Here is a 17706-nt window from a genome sequence, read left to right on the forward strand (position 1 = left end):
AATTTTTGAAACACCAAAACTTTAACATCACATACAACATTAAGTATTGTCGACTTCGACCGACCCCACAAATCAACACGAGTTTTTCTGCGTTTTATTGTCACTCACACGCTTTCGAGAAACTTTGCATATGGTCGGTCATCCCAAAATTGTTCTAAGTCAAACACGCTTAACCGTGGAGTTCTTATAGAATAGGCTACCAAAAAGATGTATATTGTTGGTATAGCTAGTACTAAAAATTTTTTATAAGTCTTCCTTCAACCATGTAGTCCCTAACCTGCACGACCTTAGGATCCCTCTCATTCCAATGTGGATTCGGTCTTTTTGCCTAGAAGCTTCCATGAACCGCTCATTATCATGCCTTGAGAACCGACAACCACTCCTCACCCTTTTCGGTCTCGACCATTACATGCCCACTAGCATCCGCTTGGTTCGTCCTCGAACCACATCGTGCCGGGAAAGGTATGATATGATACCACTTTTAACATCACACACGAGTTAAAGTATTGCGAGATTGACCCCACAAACCAACACAAGTCTTTTCGGCGTGTTTTGTTCTCATTTGCACGTTTTCCGAGAAACTTCCCGTATAGTTACCAATCCCAAAATTTCTCAAAGTCAAAAAAGCTTAACCGTGGAGTTCTTATGAAATGTGCTACCAAAAAGAATATGCATCTTATTGGTATAGGTAGTACCATACAATTCTTATAAGTCTTCCTTCAACTTTGTAGTCTCATACATATACGACCTCAAGATCATTTTCATTCAAATATGGATTCGGTCCTTTTTGCCTAGAAGTTGCTAGAAACCACTCATTGTCATTCCTTGTTCACCGACGACCAAGTTTGTTTCAAAATGGATTAGTCAAGCTAGGCTTTCAATATGGTCTAAGTTTGTTTCAACAATATTAAACTCAAAAGTTTGACATGCTACAAGCTAGGCTTATTTTTACACATGAATTTGACCTTTTCTAAAGTATGATATAGTCTATTAGATGATTTAAAGAACTAATTCATATTGAGATTTTGATATAAGTAATTTGACATATCTTTAATATATAGACTACAGACTTAATAGGTTGGTAAGAGAAACTTTTAACTTTAGATTTAAAACAAAAATTTTAGAGAATATAACTTTATGCATCTGTCATCCTATTTTGACTCTATTTTATAGTAATACATAGTTTTTTTGTGGTTTTTAGCCTAACCTTTAAGCTAAATTAAAAGTCTTTTTAAAAAAATGTCTAAGCCTTGTGTGCGTATATATAAAGATAAAAGAATATGGTCTAGCTTGAACGCATTGTATGCTAGGTCGCAGACTCGTATCGTCAGTTTAATATATTCTCACCCCATTGTTCATCTTCAAATTATTTTATTTCTTATTCAATAAACTTTGCCATGCCCTAACTCCTAGACAAATTGTATGGGCGAATTAAAATAGGTTGATGATAATAAATTGAAAATCCTTTAAAAAATAATAAATTGAAAATTTTGTTTTCATCCCAATAAACTTTGTCACGTCTTGGCTCCTAGACAAACTATATGGGTAGATAATTTAAAAAAATATTCAACATGTTTTGTCATGTCTATCTATATTGCTCCCAATATATACATAGACTCGAGCATTTGGTTAGTACCTTTTGTAGAGAACGATACTTACATTTAGAAATTATGATTTCCTCTGTTAATAAATTCTACATTGTCATCATGTTCATATGTATTGCCATTCTCCCAATTTTCGTATCGGGTATAAACTAACTAAGAAACAAATACTTATTCCCTCCCGTACTATATTCAATTTTAAGCTTAAATTTTAATTTGCTATATTTATTGTGTAGTGGTGGAAGAAGAAATTTGCAAAATTATGCCTCTCACAATTTCAAAATATGCTTGTGATAAGTCCGCATGTAATCTGGTTTGCATCAGAATGATGCATGCAACTTATGGTGATTGTTTTCCCGTGAGCTCAATGATGTCATTTTGCGTCTGCTACTTCAAATGCTAAGCATATATAAATATTATAATGGATGGAATTGGGAAATATAATATTCTATTTTTTATCCCTAATTATTGTTAGTTTTTTTTTTACAAGATATTGTTATATTTATCTTTTGACACTTGTTATATATACCCAAGAGCGCTTAGATAACACATGTATCTTTTAGTTTAACCAAGGTCCTGGATTCGAGACTAGCCTTAGACATGCAGGCAACGTTAATACTAGGCAGTTGGTGGGAGATGGTAGAGACACTTTATTTTGGCATGACATATGGGTGGGGGAAATCACCTTGAAATCAAAATTTCCCCACCTCTATGAGCTTGCTGTAGTGGCGGAGGTGAAGAGTGTTTTGGGTGCGGATGGGGCTGGAGAGAGCTTATGGCATCGTAGGTTGATTGCTTGGGAGGAGGAGAGTGTAAGGGAGTGTGTTGTCTTGTTACATAACATTGTTTTGCAGGAAAAAGTTCATGATGTTTGACGGTGGCTGCTAGATCCTACTCAAGGTTATACGGTGAGGGGAGCATATCGCTTCCTCGCACTTCGGTGAGCCCGTGGACATGACTCTTGTTGACGACGTACGGCATAAGCAAATTCCATTAAAGGTGTCTGTTTGTTTGGCGCCTTCTTTGTAATAGACTTCTAACAAAGGACAATCTGGTGTGGCAACATGTTCTTCATTCTACCGATACGACGTGCATTTCGGGATGTGGTGAGCCGGAAACGGTAACACATCTGTTCTTAGCTTATGACATATTCAATTCCCTATGGTCCCTTGTTTGGCATTGGTTAGGTATTACTTCGGTTTCTTCCGGTGACATTAGACAACATTTCGTCCAATTTACCGATATGCCGGGTCTTCCGAGATTCACTCATTTATTCTTGAGAGTTATTTGGTTCGCCTCTGTTTGGGTGCTTTGGAAGGAAAGGAACAACCGTGTCTTTAATAATACGCCTTCCAATTCTTCTACTCTTATTGAACGAGGTTAAGCTGAATTTATTTTTGTGGGTGAAATTAAAATGCCGACATTCAACTATAGTTATCATGATTGGTGGAAACATCCTCTCCTTTGCATGGATGTCCACTTGTAATTTTATTATTTTTGTTGCTGTTTTTGTGACGCACCTTGATCTTGTATATACTCTTGGGTGATTTGCCTTTCGCACACCTTGTGCGGGGCGAATCATTGTCGTTTATATTATATATCATTTTAGTTTGTTCAAAAAAAAATAAAGCTTGCCGTCCATTTGGGTCCCACAATGTTCGAGGGATTAGTCTCTGCAGTTGCGCGCGTTAAAACTCTTAGGAAGAGTTTGTCGCCTATTTAGATCCCACAATCCTCGAGGAAATTAGTCTTCCCGATTACGCATGAATGATACCATAATTAAATCATAAACCTTATCCTATCATGTCTCTCAAGTTAAATAAAAAGTTTATCTGAAGTATGAGCTACGTATCAACCAACAAGATATGATAAAAAATTATTTACTCATTTAATCTTATAAAATATAATTTAAATTATAAAATTTAAATCTAAAAAGTTAAAATTTAAAATATAAATTGTAAAACAAGAAAATATCGAATTTGGTTTTAAATTTAAAACTATTAAAATTAATAATCAACTTTGAAAAAAATGTATCACTTTATTACAAGGATAATTTTATATAATATAAAAAATTGAATCTGTAAAATATGTTATTTAGCCGAAACTTGATCCCTATCTTTTAACTTCTTAACTTTGTAAACCTTTAGCTCAAACTATTGAGCTATCATCAATTAGTATTCATTTTATGTGTGGCCTTTATTAATAATATTTTTTTTGAACAAGCTGCCTTTATTAATATTATAATAATTCTATTTTATATGTACTATGGGAATGGATGTTTGTACTTGGCCAATCAAGGTGACAATTGATATATGCATTACAAGATCAAACAATCATATAGTTATAATCAAACCTTTTTAAAGGAATTGATTAATTATAACATTATGATTCATAATCTTAAGCATCAATCTTTGTTGAAAGGCAAAGGTATATATATACCAGACTTACAAGGTAAAACAAATACTTTATAATGTTAATTTGCATAGGTCGCAGACAACCGTCGATCTGGTCTAACCTTTAAATTATTTGATTTCTTGTCCAATAAGTTTTGTCATGTTTTAGCTCCTAGACATATACTATATGTACAAATTAAAAGAAAATGTTAATAATAAACTAAAAATTTGATTTCCAGCCCAATAAACTTTGTCACATGTTGGCTCCTAGAGAGACTATATGGACAAATTAAAACAAATTGATAATAATAAATAAAAAATTTGATTTTAAGCTCAATTTGCACATGTTGGCTCTCAGAGAGACTATATCGACATATCATTTCAAAAATATTCAACTTGTTTTGTCATGTCTACCTATATTAGTTCTAATATATACATATAGACACAAACATAGTGTTGCTAACTTTTTTTTTTATAGACTAATATTTAGATTTAGAAATCATGATTTCTTCGACTAGTAAATTCTACACTGTCTTCATGTTCATTTGTCTTGTTGTTCTCCTTATTTCTGCATCAGGTACAAACTAACTAAGCAACTTAGACTTATTCTCTCTGGTATACGTTATTCAATTTTAAGCCTAATTTAAATTTTTCATTTTATTTATTTAATTTATTTTTGTGTAGAGGAAAATGAAAAAATTTGTGAAATTAACTATCATCATACACAATCGGAATATGGTTGTGATAAGTCCTCTTGTAATGAAGTATGCATCAACATGGAGCATGCAACTTATGGTGATTGTCTGCTTCCAAACCCATATTTTTCATTTTGCTACTGCTTATTTAAATGATGAGCATAAATATTTTAGTGGATGGAAATGGAAAATATTCTAGATTTTTCTTTCCTTTCTGTCGTTGTATTATATATTTTTTGTTCATCAATTTTGTTATATATTGCATATACATGTATGTTATTTGTCTTTTCCTTTCAATATAATAATAAATGTAATGCAAAATTGATAAATTCAATTTTGGTAGTAAATTATTGAAATATTATTAACACTCAGGTCTGTTTGGTGGTCAAAATAAGAGACTTGATATGAAAAATCTATCATCATTGTTTTAATCTGGTGTTAGATGAGCCAATAGGATATGACAAATTAATCATAAATGTGATCTTATTATATCTTTCCGGTTAAAAAATTTATCATGAATAGGATGGTGTTAGAAATATTTAGGATATGATAACAACATAATTTACTCATTAATTTTTATAAAATATAATTTAAAATTCATATCTAATAACACTAGTAAACCCAAGCTTTTTTATTGGTCCCATTTTTTTTTAATAAACTGATGATGCAAAGAGCATCACCTATATATATAAACCAAAAAGTAAATATACAAAAAATAAAGGGGACTAAGCCAAAACCTTCCAACCATTTACAAATCTAAAACATGGTAAGCCAAAAGCCTATTTCTAAAGAAATATGCACTGTCCTTAAGAGGAATGTCATGTATCCTGACAAAAGAGTTAATGGATAAAGCAATATTTGCCAGCACAACAATTTCCTTCCCTAAAAACATGAGAAACTATGAAGTTCATGTTCCTCGTTAAGCCTAAGCAGTTGTTGAATGTTTAAAGATAATTAGATAACATTGTGGTAATTATATAAAAAATAATTAGATTGTTAATATTGTCAAATGTTTAAAGATATTAAATAAAAACTATCAATATTAATGTAACGCTTCTATCAAATATATTTCTCTTAGATAAACAAAAAAAAAAAAAATTGTATCGTGTGAGTTTTGAATTTTATTTTCCTCTTTATGTGAAAACAAATTATAATGTACATATAAGAAAATAGATATGATAAAATCTTGAAAATTCATGACTATTTTCAAAATATCAAAATTGATGTAGTGTTTCTATTAAATAATTTTTATTTTTTAAGTAAAATACCGTTCAATGTTTGCACATCACCCATTGTAGATTTTATGTGCTTATATCTGTAGAAACAAATTTTATATACACTAGCAGAAAGACGGGCACTATCGTGCCCATATGTCTGTTTTTTTTTTACTACACTAAAGTGTGTGTATATTTTATAATGTTTGTTTGTATAATCTTGAATACCATTTTTTAATTTTCAAATATTAATGGAAATTATTCGTACATCGATATATCTAGAAATTATTGTGAAAGAATATAAAGAAATTATTTATCAACTCGACATATTTTGGTTTACTTGTATATAAAATAAAAAAAAATAACGATCATTTATTGTTTATTCTAATAATAATTAGTAAAACGATAACATAAATGTATAAATGATTTGTTATGTAAAGGAAAAATCATATGACTGCGATAAAAAAATCTTTAAAAACTACATTTTTTGTGAAGTTTCCATCTTCTTCTTGTATTTTTCTTACTTTAATGAGAACTTTTGTTGAATTTTGAGAAACTCCTTTTGATAAAGCTACATAAATTGACCATGGTTGAAAACGTGTCATGAAAGATAGATTCCAATATTACGAATGGTCTACCCTTGTGACTTATTTATGGTAGTAGCAAAACTTAGTCTAACAGAAAAATATTTTGGACTAAGCACAAAGGAAAGCCATGAACTCGCATTTGTTCTTAATTTAATTATGGGAAAGAATGCTCTTTTTCCATCTTTGTTTCATGATAGGAGTTCCACAACCAACATATTAACAAACCACAACATAATAATATATGTCTCTTACACATGCCATATTTAGAGTCTATGTTTCGCAACAACATTAAAATTTATGCATTCTTTGGTCAAAAAAAAAAATTAAGTCATATGAGTATTTAAAATTTTTCACTTTTACTTTTTTTAACCGAAGAATGCATGATTTTTTATATCAATGTATGAACGTGATGTTTTTTTTTTAGGCGAAAGTCAAATATTTTGATTATTCGTCATCAAATTGTAGAACAACAACATATATGAAGAAAAAAAATGGAAAAGGTTATGTTGGGTTTGTAGACATGTGTCGGACAAGTTGTCTTAAAATGTTGGTACGGCATCATAACGTACCATGTTCCGCTTTCTTGGTTATTTATTTTAAACGTGAAGATTTTCTGAATATTCTCTCGAAGATTTAATTCACGTAAAGCGTTGACGAAGAAGCGTGTTTCTAGAAGCAGAAGAATGTGGTTTGTACTTAGCTTAGTCCTTAATAATGTTGTTGCAACATTTAAGGAAACATCAGATTTGCTTCAAAATATTTTGTGCTTAAATCTCGTGATTCGGTGATGATTAGCCGGTCTTGCATATCAAGTTCATTTTACAATCACGCTATATAAAGGAAGACTCAAGATCTAATTGCTCACCGAAGCCGTCATTTGCAAAAGAGTCATTTAGAGTTTTAGTCTCGTTCTTTGTTATTTGTGAGCCACTCTTGTACCACATTGATGCATTGAGCTAGACTTTGTAGTTGAGTTACGTTGTAATTCTTAGATATCACTCAAAGCTTGTAACCACGAGTTGATTATTAGGATTTGAAGAGTGTCTCCATTTCTGTTGTTACTAAAAGGATGATCACTCGGATACGTGATTAAGAGAAAGTGGGCGGAGATTCTCATATCTAGAGCTGGAGAGAGTCTAACGTAAAAATTATATGGGTAGTGATTAAGTGAGAAGTTGTAGGCGAGGGTTTTTTATGTATGCTTTGAATTAATACTACTTAGTTAATTTCCTTCCCGGCTTGGTAGCCCCCAACCGCAGTGAAGTTGCACCGAACCGGGTCAACAAACAACTAGTGCCTTTTACATCTTACCCTTTTATAATTGTTTGTTTAATGTGTTATCACGAAGTCTTGACATCCTTCTTGATATCACACTTGTCTCGACATCGTGTATAACATCTTTATTTCGTGCCAAATTTTCAATTGGCATCGAGCGAACACTACGTTACGTTTCCGGGTGAGCTCCGGGGAAAATATTTTACGGTACTATGTAAAGGGAAGGAGGACAAGTTAACAGACCACCTATTCTCGGATAGGTCCAACTATGATTACCGAAAGGTACGCATGGTAACATTCCTTAAGTCTATTGACCGTAGGACATGGAAAATCGTTCTAAAAGGATGGGATCACCCTCTCGTTAAGGATAAAGATGGACGGACACAACCGAGTTGAAGCCCAAAGAAGAGTGGTCAAAGGAAGAAGATGACCTTGCTCTTGGAAACTCCAAGTCATTGAATGCCTTGTTCAATGAAGTTGACAAAAACATGTTTAGACTTATAAACAATTGCACCGTGGCGAAGGATGCTTGGGTCATATTGAGAATTACGCATGAAGGCATATCCAAGGTCAATATGTCAAAACTTCAGATTGATCATAAGTTTGAAAATCTCAAAATGAATGATGATGAATCCATTCAAGATTTTCACATGAAGATTCTTGATCTTGCAAATGCCTCTGGTGCTCGGGGAGAAAAAATGGCTGAAGAAAAGTTGGTAAGAAAAATTATGAGATCTCTCCCTAAAAGGTTTGACATGAAAGTGACGGCTATTGAAGAAGCTCAAGACGTTAAGAACATGAAAGTAGAAGAACTCGTTGGGTCACTTGAAACCTTTGAAATGGCCATCGGTGATAAGTCCGAAAAGAAAAACAAGGACATTGCCTTGAAAACTCGTGACTATTTTCAAAATTTCAACATTGCGATAGTCGAGAGTATAAAAAGTTGAAAACTCATGACTATTTTCAAAACATCGACATTATTTTTTTTGTTACAAAGCAAAGCGACAAAAAAAAGAAACAAAAATGAGAAAAACTAAGGCCTAGGATAGAAAGTTCCCGATGCATCGATCCCGAAATTTGGAGGAGGAGGTTGACCGGAGGAGAGGAGTAACCGACTAAAGCGGCATTCGAAGTAGCTCCTACCTTTGCCAAAAAATCAACACATTGGTTACCTTCTCCGAGGGTATGGTGGAGAGAATAATTGTAGTTTGCCAAAAGGTCCTTGATATCATGAATGAGAACAACATTCATGTGGAATTGTTGGGTGTCTCCCAAGATGAGATTGATGGATAGGAGAAAGTCCGAATAACATACCAAATTAGCCATACTTTATCAATAGCTAATTGCAATCCCCGACGAATAGCGATGAGCTCGGCCAAAAGGATGTCGTCAATGTTAGGGATGTAGCCCGAAAAGCCTTAGAGATAAAACCCTGTGTTGTTACGGAGAAGACCACCAAAACCGGCACGGCTAGGAATTCCGATGCGGCTTCGTCAACATTCTAAATGGGACCGGCATGGTTGTTGTTCCACTTAACAAAACGATCAGTTCAGGTAGCAATAACATTGTGCTAAAAGCTCGTAATAATTGTTTCGGTTGAGCTGCGAATATTGTTGCTTAAACGAAATAAAGACCAAACCTCATTATTCGGACACATCATGTTTCTATCCCTCCAAACCCACCACAAACCAGCAAGAAAAATAAAAGGTCGAGGGCCTTTAGAGCCGTTTTTAATCCAGTCATGCGGACTTGTGGTAGAGAAAAAATCACTACTTGAGAAACCAATTTTATGCCAAATAATACTAGAAAACCGACAATCGTGAACACAATGAAGGAAGGTTTCTTCATGCTCTCCACAATGACTACAAGTGGCTGAGGGCGCCATTTTTCTATGGTGAAGCAAAGTTAATATAGTGTTTCTATTAAATATTTTTTATTTTATATACAAAATATTGTTAAATATTTGCACCGCAATTACCGTAAATTTTATTTGCTTATATCTCAAAAATCAAATTTTATATATACTGTCGTGAGAAAGTTGATATTTAATTTTTAAAACTAATGATTATTTCAAAATGTGCTTATATCTCAAAAATCAAAGTTTATATATACGGCCGTGAGAAAGTTGATATTTAATTTTTAAAACTAATGATTATTTCAAAATTATCAATATTAGTGTAGTGATTCTATTGAATTTTTTTATATGCAAAATTAGTGAAATCAACATTAATCGTTGTCGAGTTTTATTAGTTTTTCTTAAGGGTTAATAAACTTGTTTGAATATTGACTTTCTAAATAAGCAATAGTTAATTGATTCTCTAGATCAATTAATTAAGCCATTGATTATTTGCCTCTTTCTTATGATCAAAATATGTGTTATGCGTTCATCATTAAATTTTTTGTAGTACGCAGCGCTAAATATCACGATATTTTTTTTAAGGATAATGCTATTTCTCTAGAAAAATAGCATTAAGATTTATTTGTTCACTTCCTATTTTTCAGCCGCACTTCCTTTAATTGTGGCAAATAGTGCATTGTGATTGGCTGCTCTTTATTCTTGAAAAATTGTTGATGTTATTTTTCTAGAGATATAGCATTGCTCTTTTTTTAAAAAAAAGCTAGGATTCATACCCCCCCCCCCCCCCCCCCCGAGATAATGGGGTCTAATTTTTCTTAATTTAGGCTAGACATATCGTATGATAGATCGTAGACTCATGTCGGATGGTCGGGTCTATTCTCACCCTTACATACAACCTTCAAACTATTTGCTTTCTTGTCAAAACATTTACCTTCAAGAGAGGCTATTGGGACAAATGAAAACAAATTGATAATAATAATAATAATAAATTGAAATTTTGATTTAATTTAGACCAATAAACGTTGTCACATGTTGGCTCCTAGAGAGACTATATGGGCAGGTCAATTCAAAAATGTTAAACTAGTTTTGTCATGTCTACTTATATTGGTTTCAATATGTACATACAGACACAAACATTACGTTGTTCACTTGTTTATAGAACAATATTTGGATTTAGAAATTATGATTTCTTCTGCTAGTAAATTCTACACTGTTTTCATATTCATATGTCTTTCTGTTTTACTTATTTCTGCATCAGGTACAAACTAACTAAGCAATTGATACAACTTATTCTCTCTGGTATGTTTTTCAAGCCTTACAATTTTTATTTGCTTTATTTATTTATTTATTTATTTTCTGTGTAGAGACAAAAGAAAAAAATTGTAGAGTTAAGCATCATACAAATGTTGAGCATACAAATGGTTGTGATAAGTCCAATTGTAATGAAGTCTGCATCAACATAGACCAAGCAACTTACGGTGATTGTGTGCCTCCAATCCCATATTTTTCATTTTGCTTCTGCTACTTCTGTTGAGCATAAATACTTTAGTGGATGGAAATGGAAAACATTCTAGTTTTTTAACTAATAGTTTTTTCTTTATCTCTTTGTATTATATATTGCTTTAAACCAATTTTTATGTATTGCATATATATGTATTTTATTTATCCTATATTTTATTGGAATATTATTACTTCAGGTTTGTTTGGTGGTCGAGATAAGAGACGAGATATGATAAAACTATCATCGTTGTCTCAATCTAGTGTTAAATGAGTCTATAAGATATCATAAATTAATCATAAACTTTATCTTATTATATCTCTCGGGTTAAAAATCTTATCATAAATGGGAGTTGTGTTAGAAATATGTAGAATAAGATAACAACATAATTTACTCATTTATTTTTGTAAAATATAATTTAAAATTCAAATCTAATAAATTATAAATACAAGTATAAAACTATGAATTAACAGAATTGGAATTTAAATCAAATGTTATTGTTTCACAAGCATTATTTTGTTTTTCTTGAGTGCTCATAATTGATTCAACCTTTATTAGGCGTTTGAACTCAGTCATTCGGTATGCAAGTTGTTTAATGAAAATATTTCTTGTTGACTTAAAGTTTATCGAAGTTTGAAGAAGCTATTTCTTTACAAGGTACGTGTGAAAGAATGAAGAAGTTTGCGAGAAAAAAAAACTTTTGAAAGCTTGAAGATGCTTGTGTAAAATCTTTAGTTGCTTGATTCTGAATGAAACTACTAGCAATCACGAGTAATATAGAATACTTAGATATCATGAAGAGTTTAAAACTACTATCAAAAATTGTCATGCCTATATCCTTTAATTTCTTCAACTGTATTTATTTGAAGAAAACTAAGGGATTTAAGTTTGATTTTCTCAAAATTCTATAAAACATTTTAATACAATAAAAAAACTTTGGGAAATGCAAACAACACTTGTTAGCAAAACTCATATCATGGAATTCTCAGCAAGTTGTAATCTTCATCATAAAACATTAATGATATCAACCTTTGGCAGCATTCTACCCACACTTGTCCATGAATTCTCAGGAAGTTGTAATATTCACCATCAAACATGAAGGATAGCAACCTTTGTTGACACTAGACCATGAATTATTGACAATGTTACAAAGACAATTTAGTGAATTAAAACATAGTACATTCTTTCATTGAATATATTATTATTCACTCAAATCGCGAACTTAAATCAAACACACGTTTGTAATCTATAATAGAAATCAAATACTTGATTTTAATTGCAAATGGTTATATTCTATGTACGGCTTACTGGTTTAAGCAGTTGCATTTTGAGAGAGAGAGATCGGGGGGTGGGGGGGGGGGGGGGGGGGGTGGGTGGGGTCTTCTTGTTGGTCGAAGGAGGTGGAAAAAATCGTGAGGGTGTTGGAGGTCTTGGCGGAGGGTGGTTTTGTGAGCGTATTTTGAAAAAGGTTGGGAATGGTAGGAACACTTTCTTGGATAGAACCGTGGGTAGGAGGGGTTCCTTTATCGGTGAGGTTTAGGTGGTTATATGATTTATCAGTCAATAAGTCATGTACGGTGTATGACATGTTTGTGTTCGGGTGGGAGGAAGGTGGTGAGGCACGGAAATGGTGGAGACGATTGTGGGACCGGCCGGAGGAGATGGTAAGGGAATGTTGGAGATTGCTTTCTAATGTGATTTTGCAGAACACTCTCTAGACCCATGGCAGTTGGATCCCGGGGGTGGTGTTCTTGTTGGTCGAAGGAGGTGGAAAAAATCGTGAGGGTGTTGGAGGTCTTGGCGGAGGGTGGTTTTGTGAGCGTATTTTGAAAAAGGTTGGGAATGGTAGGAACACTTTTTGGATAGAACCGTGGGTAGGAGGGGTTCCTTTATCGGTGAGGTTTAGGTGGTTATATGATTTATCAGTCAATAAGTCATGTACGGTGTATGACATGTTTGTGTTCGGGTGGGAGGAAGGTGGTGAGGCCTGGAAATGGTGGAGACGATTGTGGGACCGGCCGGAGGAGATGGTAAGGGAATGTTGGAGATTGCTTTCTAATGTGATTTTGCAGGAACACTCTCTAAACCGGTGGCGAGTTGGATCCCGTGGGTGGGTATTCTATTCGTGACACTTATCGCTTACTCACTACCAATGAGAATCCTAATGTAAGGGCAACATTAAATTTGATTTGGCACGGACAGTTCCTACGAAGTATCTATTCTTGCTTGGAGACTTCTTTGAGACAGGTTATCGACCAAGGACAATTTGGCGGCGCGTGATATTATTTCTCAAGACATGCGGTTATGCGCTAACGGTTGTGGTGACGTCGAATCGGTTAGGCATTTGTTCCTCTCTTGCAATTTTTTTAGGGCTCTTTGGTCCGTTGTCCGAGCTTGGATTGGGATCTCTACGACGGAGCCGAATTCTATTTCGACTATTTTGTTCAGTTCACTTTTTCAACCGGAGGCTTAATGGCAAGAGTTCATTTATGCGGCTTAGTTGACTTGCTTGTGTTTGGGTTATGTGTAGTGACTCTTCAACCAAAAAGAAAAATCACTAGAAAATTTGTTAGATAGTGTAAAATTTCATTCCTTTTGGTGGTTAAAGGCAACTAATGTCACTTTTGTTTTTTTCCATCCAAGATGGCGGTCGTGCTCGCTTGTTTGTTTGGGCCTTGGTTAATCTTGCCTTTTGTTTTTCTTCCCGAACGTGATTTGTTTGTAAACTTTAGTCATCTTTTTGCCAGATCTTGTGCGATTGAGGCGCTTTGTGGGGTGTTAATATATCTCATTTTTGCTTCTTTAAAACAATAAATCTTAAGCATCAATCTTTGTTGAAAAGCAAATGTAGATACCAGGTTTATAAGCTAAAACTAATACTTTATAATGTTAAGTTGCATAACAATACAAGGGCTTGAGATTGGAAAGTTTATCTAGTTCATTTGGTATTTTTATTATATTGTTAAAACATTTTTCCTAAAAATCAATCTAAATATCAGTTCTTTTAACTAGTTAACTTAGAGAAACAGATTAGGAATCAACACTAGTTCATGTGAGATCGATATCTTTTTATTATGATGATAAAACCGTGCACTTACGGGCATGGACTCCAAGTAGTTTGAAAGCATGTTCTAGATTTTCAAAAACAAGTTGTGCATCGAAGCCCGTCATTGTGGCATCGATTTCATGCGTTAAAATCATCTATTTTTACAACATTTGCTCACTTATTTTTTAACACCTATTTTTGCAACATTTTCTCACTTATTTTTTTAGAGAAGTTTGTGATACTCTACAAGCATGAAATTCAAGGGTGAATAGGTTTTAGAGAAGTTCAGTGACAGGTTCCGATTTAGGCATTCATTGAGGACGATAAGGCCAAACACCAGTATAAATCTCAGTATATTCTCTCTCTCTCTATATATATATAGTCTCTTTGAATTTCTGTTTTTCAGCATTATTATGTGTTGATTTGCATAGAAAAGTTACAATATTTGAATAAATTTTCTGCATCAATTAAATCTTGTTTTTCATTTAAATATTTACTTTTCGCAAAAGGTATAGTGAAAATAACTCCAAAGATAGGGTCCAGTTATATGCATATGCATTATTTCACGGGGTTTTGCTTAAGGATTATTAAACTTGTTTTTATATTGACTTGCCAAGTAAGCAATAGTTAATTGATTCTCTAGATCAATTAACCCATTGATTATTTGCCTTTTTCTTATAATCAAAATATGTGTTATGTGTTCACAGTTAAATGTTTTGTAGTACACAACGCCAAATATTACAATATTTTTTTAAAAAAGCACTTCCGTACAACGAAAAGCTTGTCGTATCTATTCAACCCCTTCTAAATATTGGAGTCTTTGTCTTAAATGTTTTGTAGTACACAACGCCAAATATTACAATATTTTTTTAAAAAGCACTTCCGTACAACGAAAAGCTTGTCGTATCTATTCAGGGGCGTAGCCCTTCATATGGGAGGGTAGCCTTGGCTACCCCAAAAAAAATATTCTTGAATTGGTCGGTATATATTTATATCCGCTACCTCAAATAATAAACATTAAGCCTACCCCAAACAAGTTCAGTTGCAAAACTAACATAAATAATAAAGTAAAAAATTACTATATACATGATTGATAGATTTATTGTATTGGTTTGATACTTCTGGTCTCAATAACAACAATAGAGAAACATTTTTTCAACAATAAAAATTATCAAGACAATAGTCATAGACAAATTAAATGGACAATGAGTTTCTTGCAAATAACTTATTTATTTTCATTTGAAAATACATTATTAATCTATTATTAAACGAGACAATTATGGATGAAATTGGGTTCTTGAAACGCATTTTGGCCAACGTTTCTAAATAGCGATTTATATGATAAGTTCTTAAGATTTGTTAATTTTAGTCCTTAATTTTTTGCCCGCTTGCCATTTCATTTGAGCTCGAATAAAATGCTCAAGGGAGTCTCTAACACTACACGCAAAAGATGTAATACGGCTACGGTCATAGAACGCGGTGTGCACATTGCACTTCAACCACGTCTCGATCGGTTTCTCCCAAACCGAGTTGTTACCTTGCACTCTATTCTCGCCCGTGTTGCACAACCGATGGTGAATGCCGTTTATGAACCTATTGCCATTGTTGCCATGCATCTAGTGCTGTCCTCCCAATGATTGTTGAAGTGTGATGAACGTCATTCTAAATGACATCATTACGTGCAACCCAATTTAATACGTTTGTTTTTAAAAAAAAAAAATCTTTCTTCATTGTTATTGTTTTAGCAGTGCTCCCCTAATTAGGCACCGGTGACTTTGTAACATACTTTGGGTGGTTCTCTTTTTTGCACGCCTTGTGCGATTTAAATCACTCTCGTGTTCGTAATATAATTCATTTTGGCTTGTTAAAAAAAATTCTTCTTTATAGTTGGCCCTGCGTAAATTTTCTGCGAGCTTCGCCGCCGTATCTATTCAACCCCTTCTAAATATTGGAGTCTTTGTCAAGAGTATATATAAAAAAAGTATGGTCTAGCTTAGACATGTCATATGATAGGTCAGAGACTCTTGTCGATTGGTCTTGTCTATTCCCACCTTTACATGTCACCTTCAAATTATTTGATTTTTGGTCCCTTCAAATTATTTGATTTTTGGTCCAATAAACTTTGTCATGTTTTAGTTTCTAGACAAACTATATGGACAAATTAAAACAAATCGCTGATAATAAATTAAAAATTTGATTTTCAGCTCATTAAACTTTGTCACATGTTGGCTCTTTGGAGAGACTATATGGACATACCATTTCAAAAATATTCAACTTGTTTTGGCATGTCTACCTATATTAGTTCCAATATATACATATAGACAAAAAGTATTTACTATTTAGATTTAGAAATCATGATTTCCTCAACTAGTAAATTATGCATCGTCTTCATGTTCATCTGTCTCGTCGTTCTTCTTATTTCTACATCAGGTACAAACTATTTAAGCAACTTAGACTTATTCACTTTGGTACGTTATTCAATTTTAAGCCTAACTTACATTTTTTATTTTATTTATTTATTTCTTTTTTGTGTAGAGGCAGGAGACAAAATTTGTAAAGTTATGTATCATACAAAATCGGAATATGGTTGTTATAAATCCGCTTGTAATGAAGTATGCATCAACATAGAACATGCAACTTATGGTTATTGTGTGCCTCCAATCCCATATTTTTCATTTTGCTTCTGCTACTTGAAATGTTGATCATAAATATTTTAGTGGATGGAAATGGAAAATATTTAAATTTTTTCTTTCTCTCTTTGTATTATATATATCTTATATATATATATATCTCTTGTTTATCATTTTTTTATATATTGCATATAAATGTATGTTATTTATCTTTTCCTTTCAATATAATAATAAATGTAATGCAAAATGAAATTCAATTCTCGTAGTAAATTATTGGAATATTATTAACACTTTTGGAATCGATTGGTGGTTGGAATAAGAGACTAAATATGATAAAATTATCATCATGCATTGTCTCCATCTGATGTTAGTTAAGTCGATAGGATATGATAAATTAATCATAAAATTTATCTTATTATAATTTAAAATTCATATCTAATAAAATATAAATACAACTGTGAATTAAAAAAAATTAAATCTAATGTTATTGCTTCACAATGATTATTTTGTTTTTTCTTGAGTGCTCATAATTGATTATTTTGTTTTTATTTCGACATTCTGTTAAAATAATTAGCTCTAACTCAATGTAAGTTCTTTCATGAATTTTTTTCTTATTGACTTAAAGTTTATCGAAGTTTGAAGAAGCTATTTCTTTACAAGGCACATGTGAAAGTATGAAGAAGTTTGTGTTGGAAGAAAAAAAAAAAACTTTTGAAAGGTTGAAGAGCTTGTAAAATCTTTAGTTGCTTGATTTTGAATAAAAACTACTGGCAATCACGAGAAATATAGAATACTTGGGCATGTCATGAAGAGTTTCAAAACTACTACCAACAATTAAGAGATTGAACCTTAAAAAAAATTGAGATTGGATGTAGCTTGGTAGCTCTTAGATTAAGTTAATAGATTGTC

General features: G+C 32.7%; 1 protein-coding gene and 1 long non-coding RNA gene across 3 annotated transcripts; both read left to right on the top strand.

Annotated features, from left to right (window-relative positions):
• Positions 1 to 1634: 1634 nt before the first annotated feature.
• LOC146896749 (uncharacterized) lies at positions 1635 to 11319 on the top strand. 2 transcript variants are annotated; one of them, XM_085732282.1, is made up of 4 exons: positions 1635 to 1746; positions 1838 to 1945; positions 4679 to 4789; positions 10988 to 11319. In XM_085732282.1, exons 1-4 carry the CDS (start codon positions 1671 to 1673, stop codon positions 11155 to 11157), a joined length of 465 nt encoding a protein of 154 aa, XP_085588408.1. In that variant the 5' UTR covers positions 1635 to 1670; the 3' UTR covers positions 11158 to 11319. The 2 variants fall into 2 exon arrangements, 1 of the variants encoding a protein (XP_085588408.1); XR_015021374.1 differs by lacking the exons at positions 1635 to 1746; positions 1838 to 1945; positions 4679 to 4789 and adding an exon at positions 10535 to 10881 and having other exon boundaries at positions 10988 to 11105.
• Positions 11320 to 16457: 5138 nt separating this feature from the next.
• On the top strand, positions 16458 to 16970 carry LOC146896750 (uncharacterized). Its single transcript, XR_015022226.1, has 2 exons — positions 16458 to 16597; positions 16703 to 16970. It is a non-coding gene; the product is annotated as an uncharacterized LOC146896750 (long non-coding RNA).
• The last annotated feature ends 736 nt before the right edge of the window (positions 16971 to 17706 follow it).

This window comes from Medicago sativa, chromosome 8 (assembly GCF_051527215.1).
Source record: "Medicago sativa cultivar Bolivia chromosome 8, Bolivia_mono, whole genome shotgun sequence".
NCBI lineage: Eukaryota > Viridiplantae > Streptophyta > Magnoliopsida > Fabales > Fabaceae > Medicago > Medicago sativa.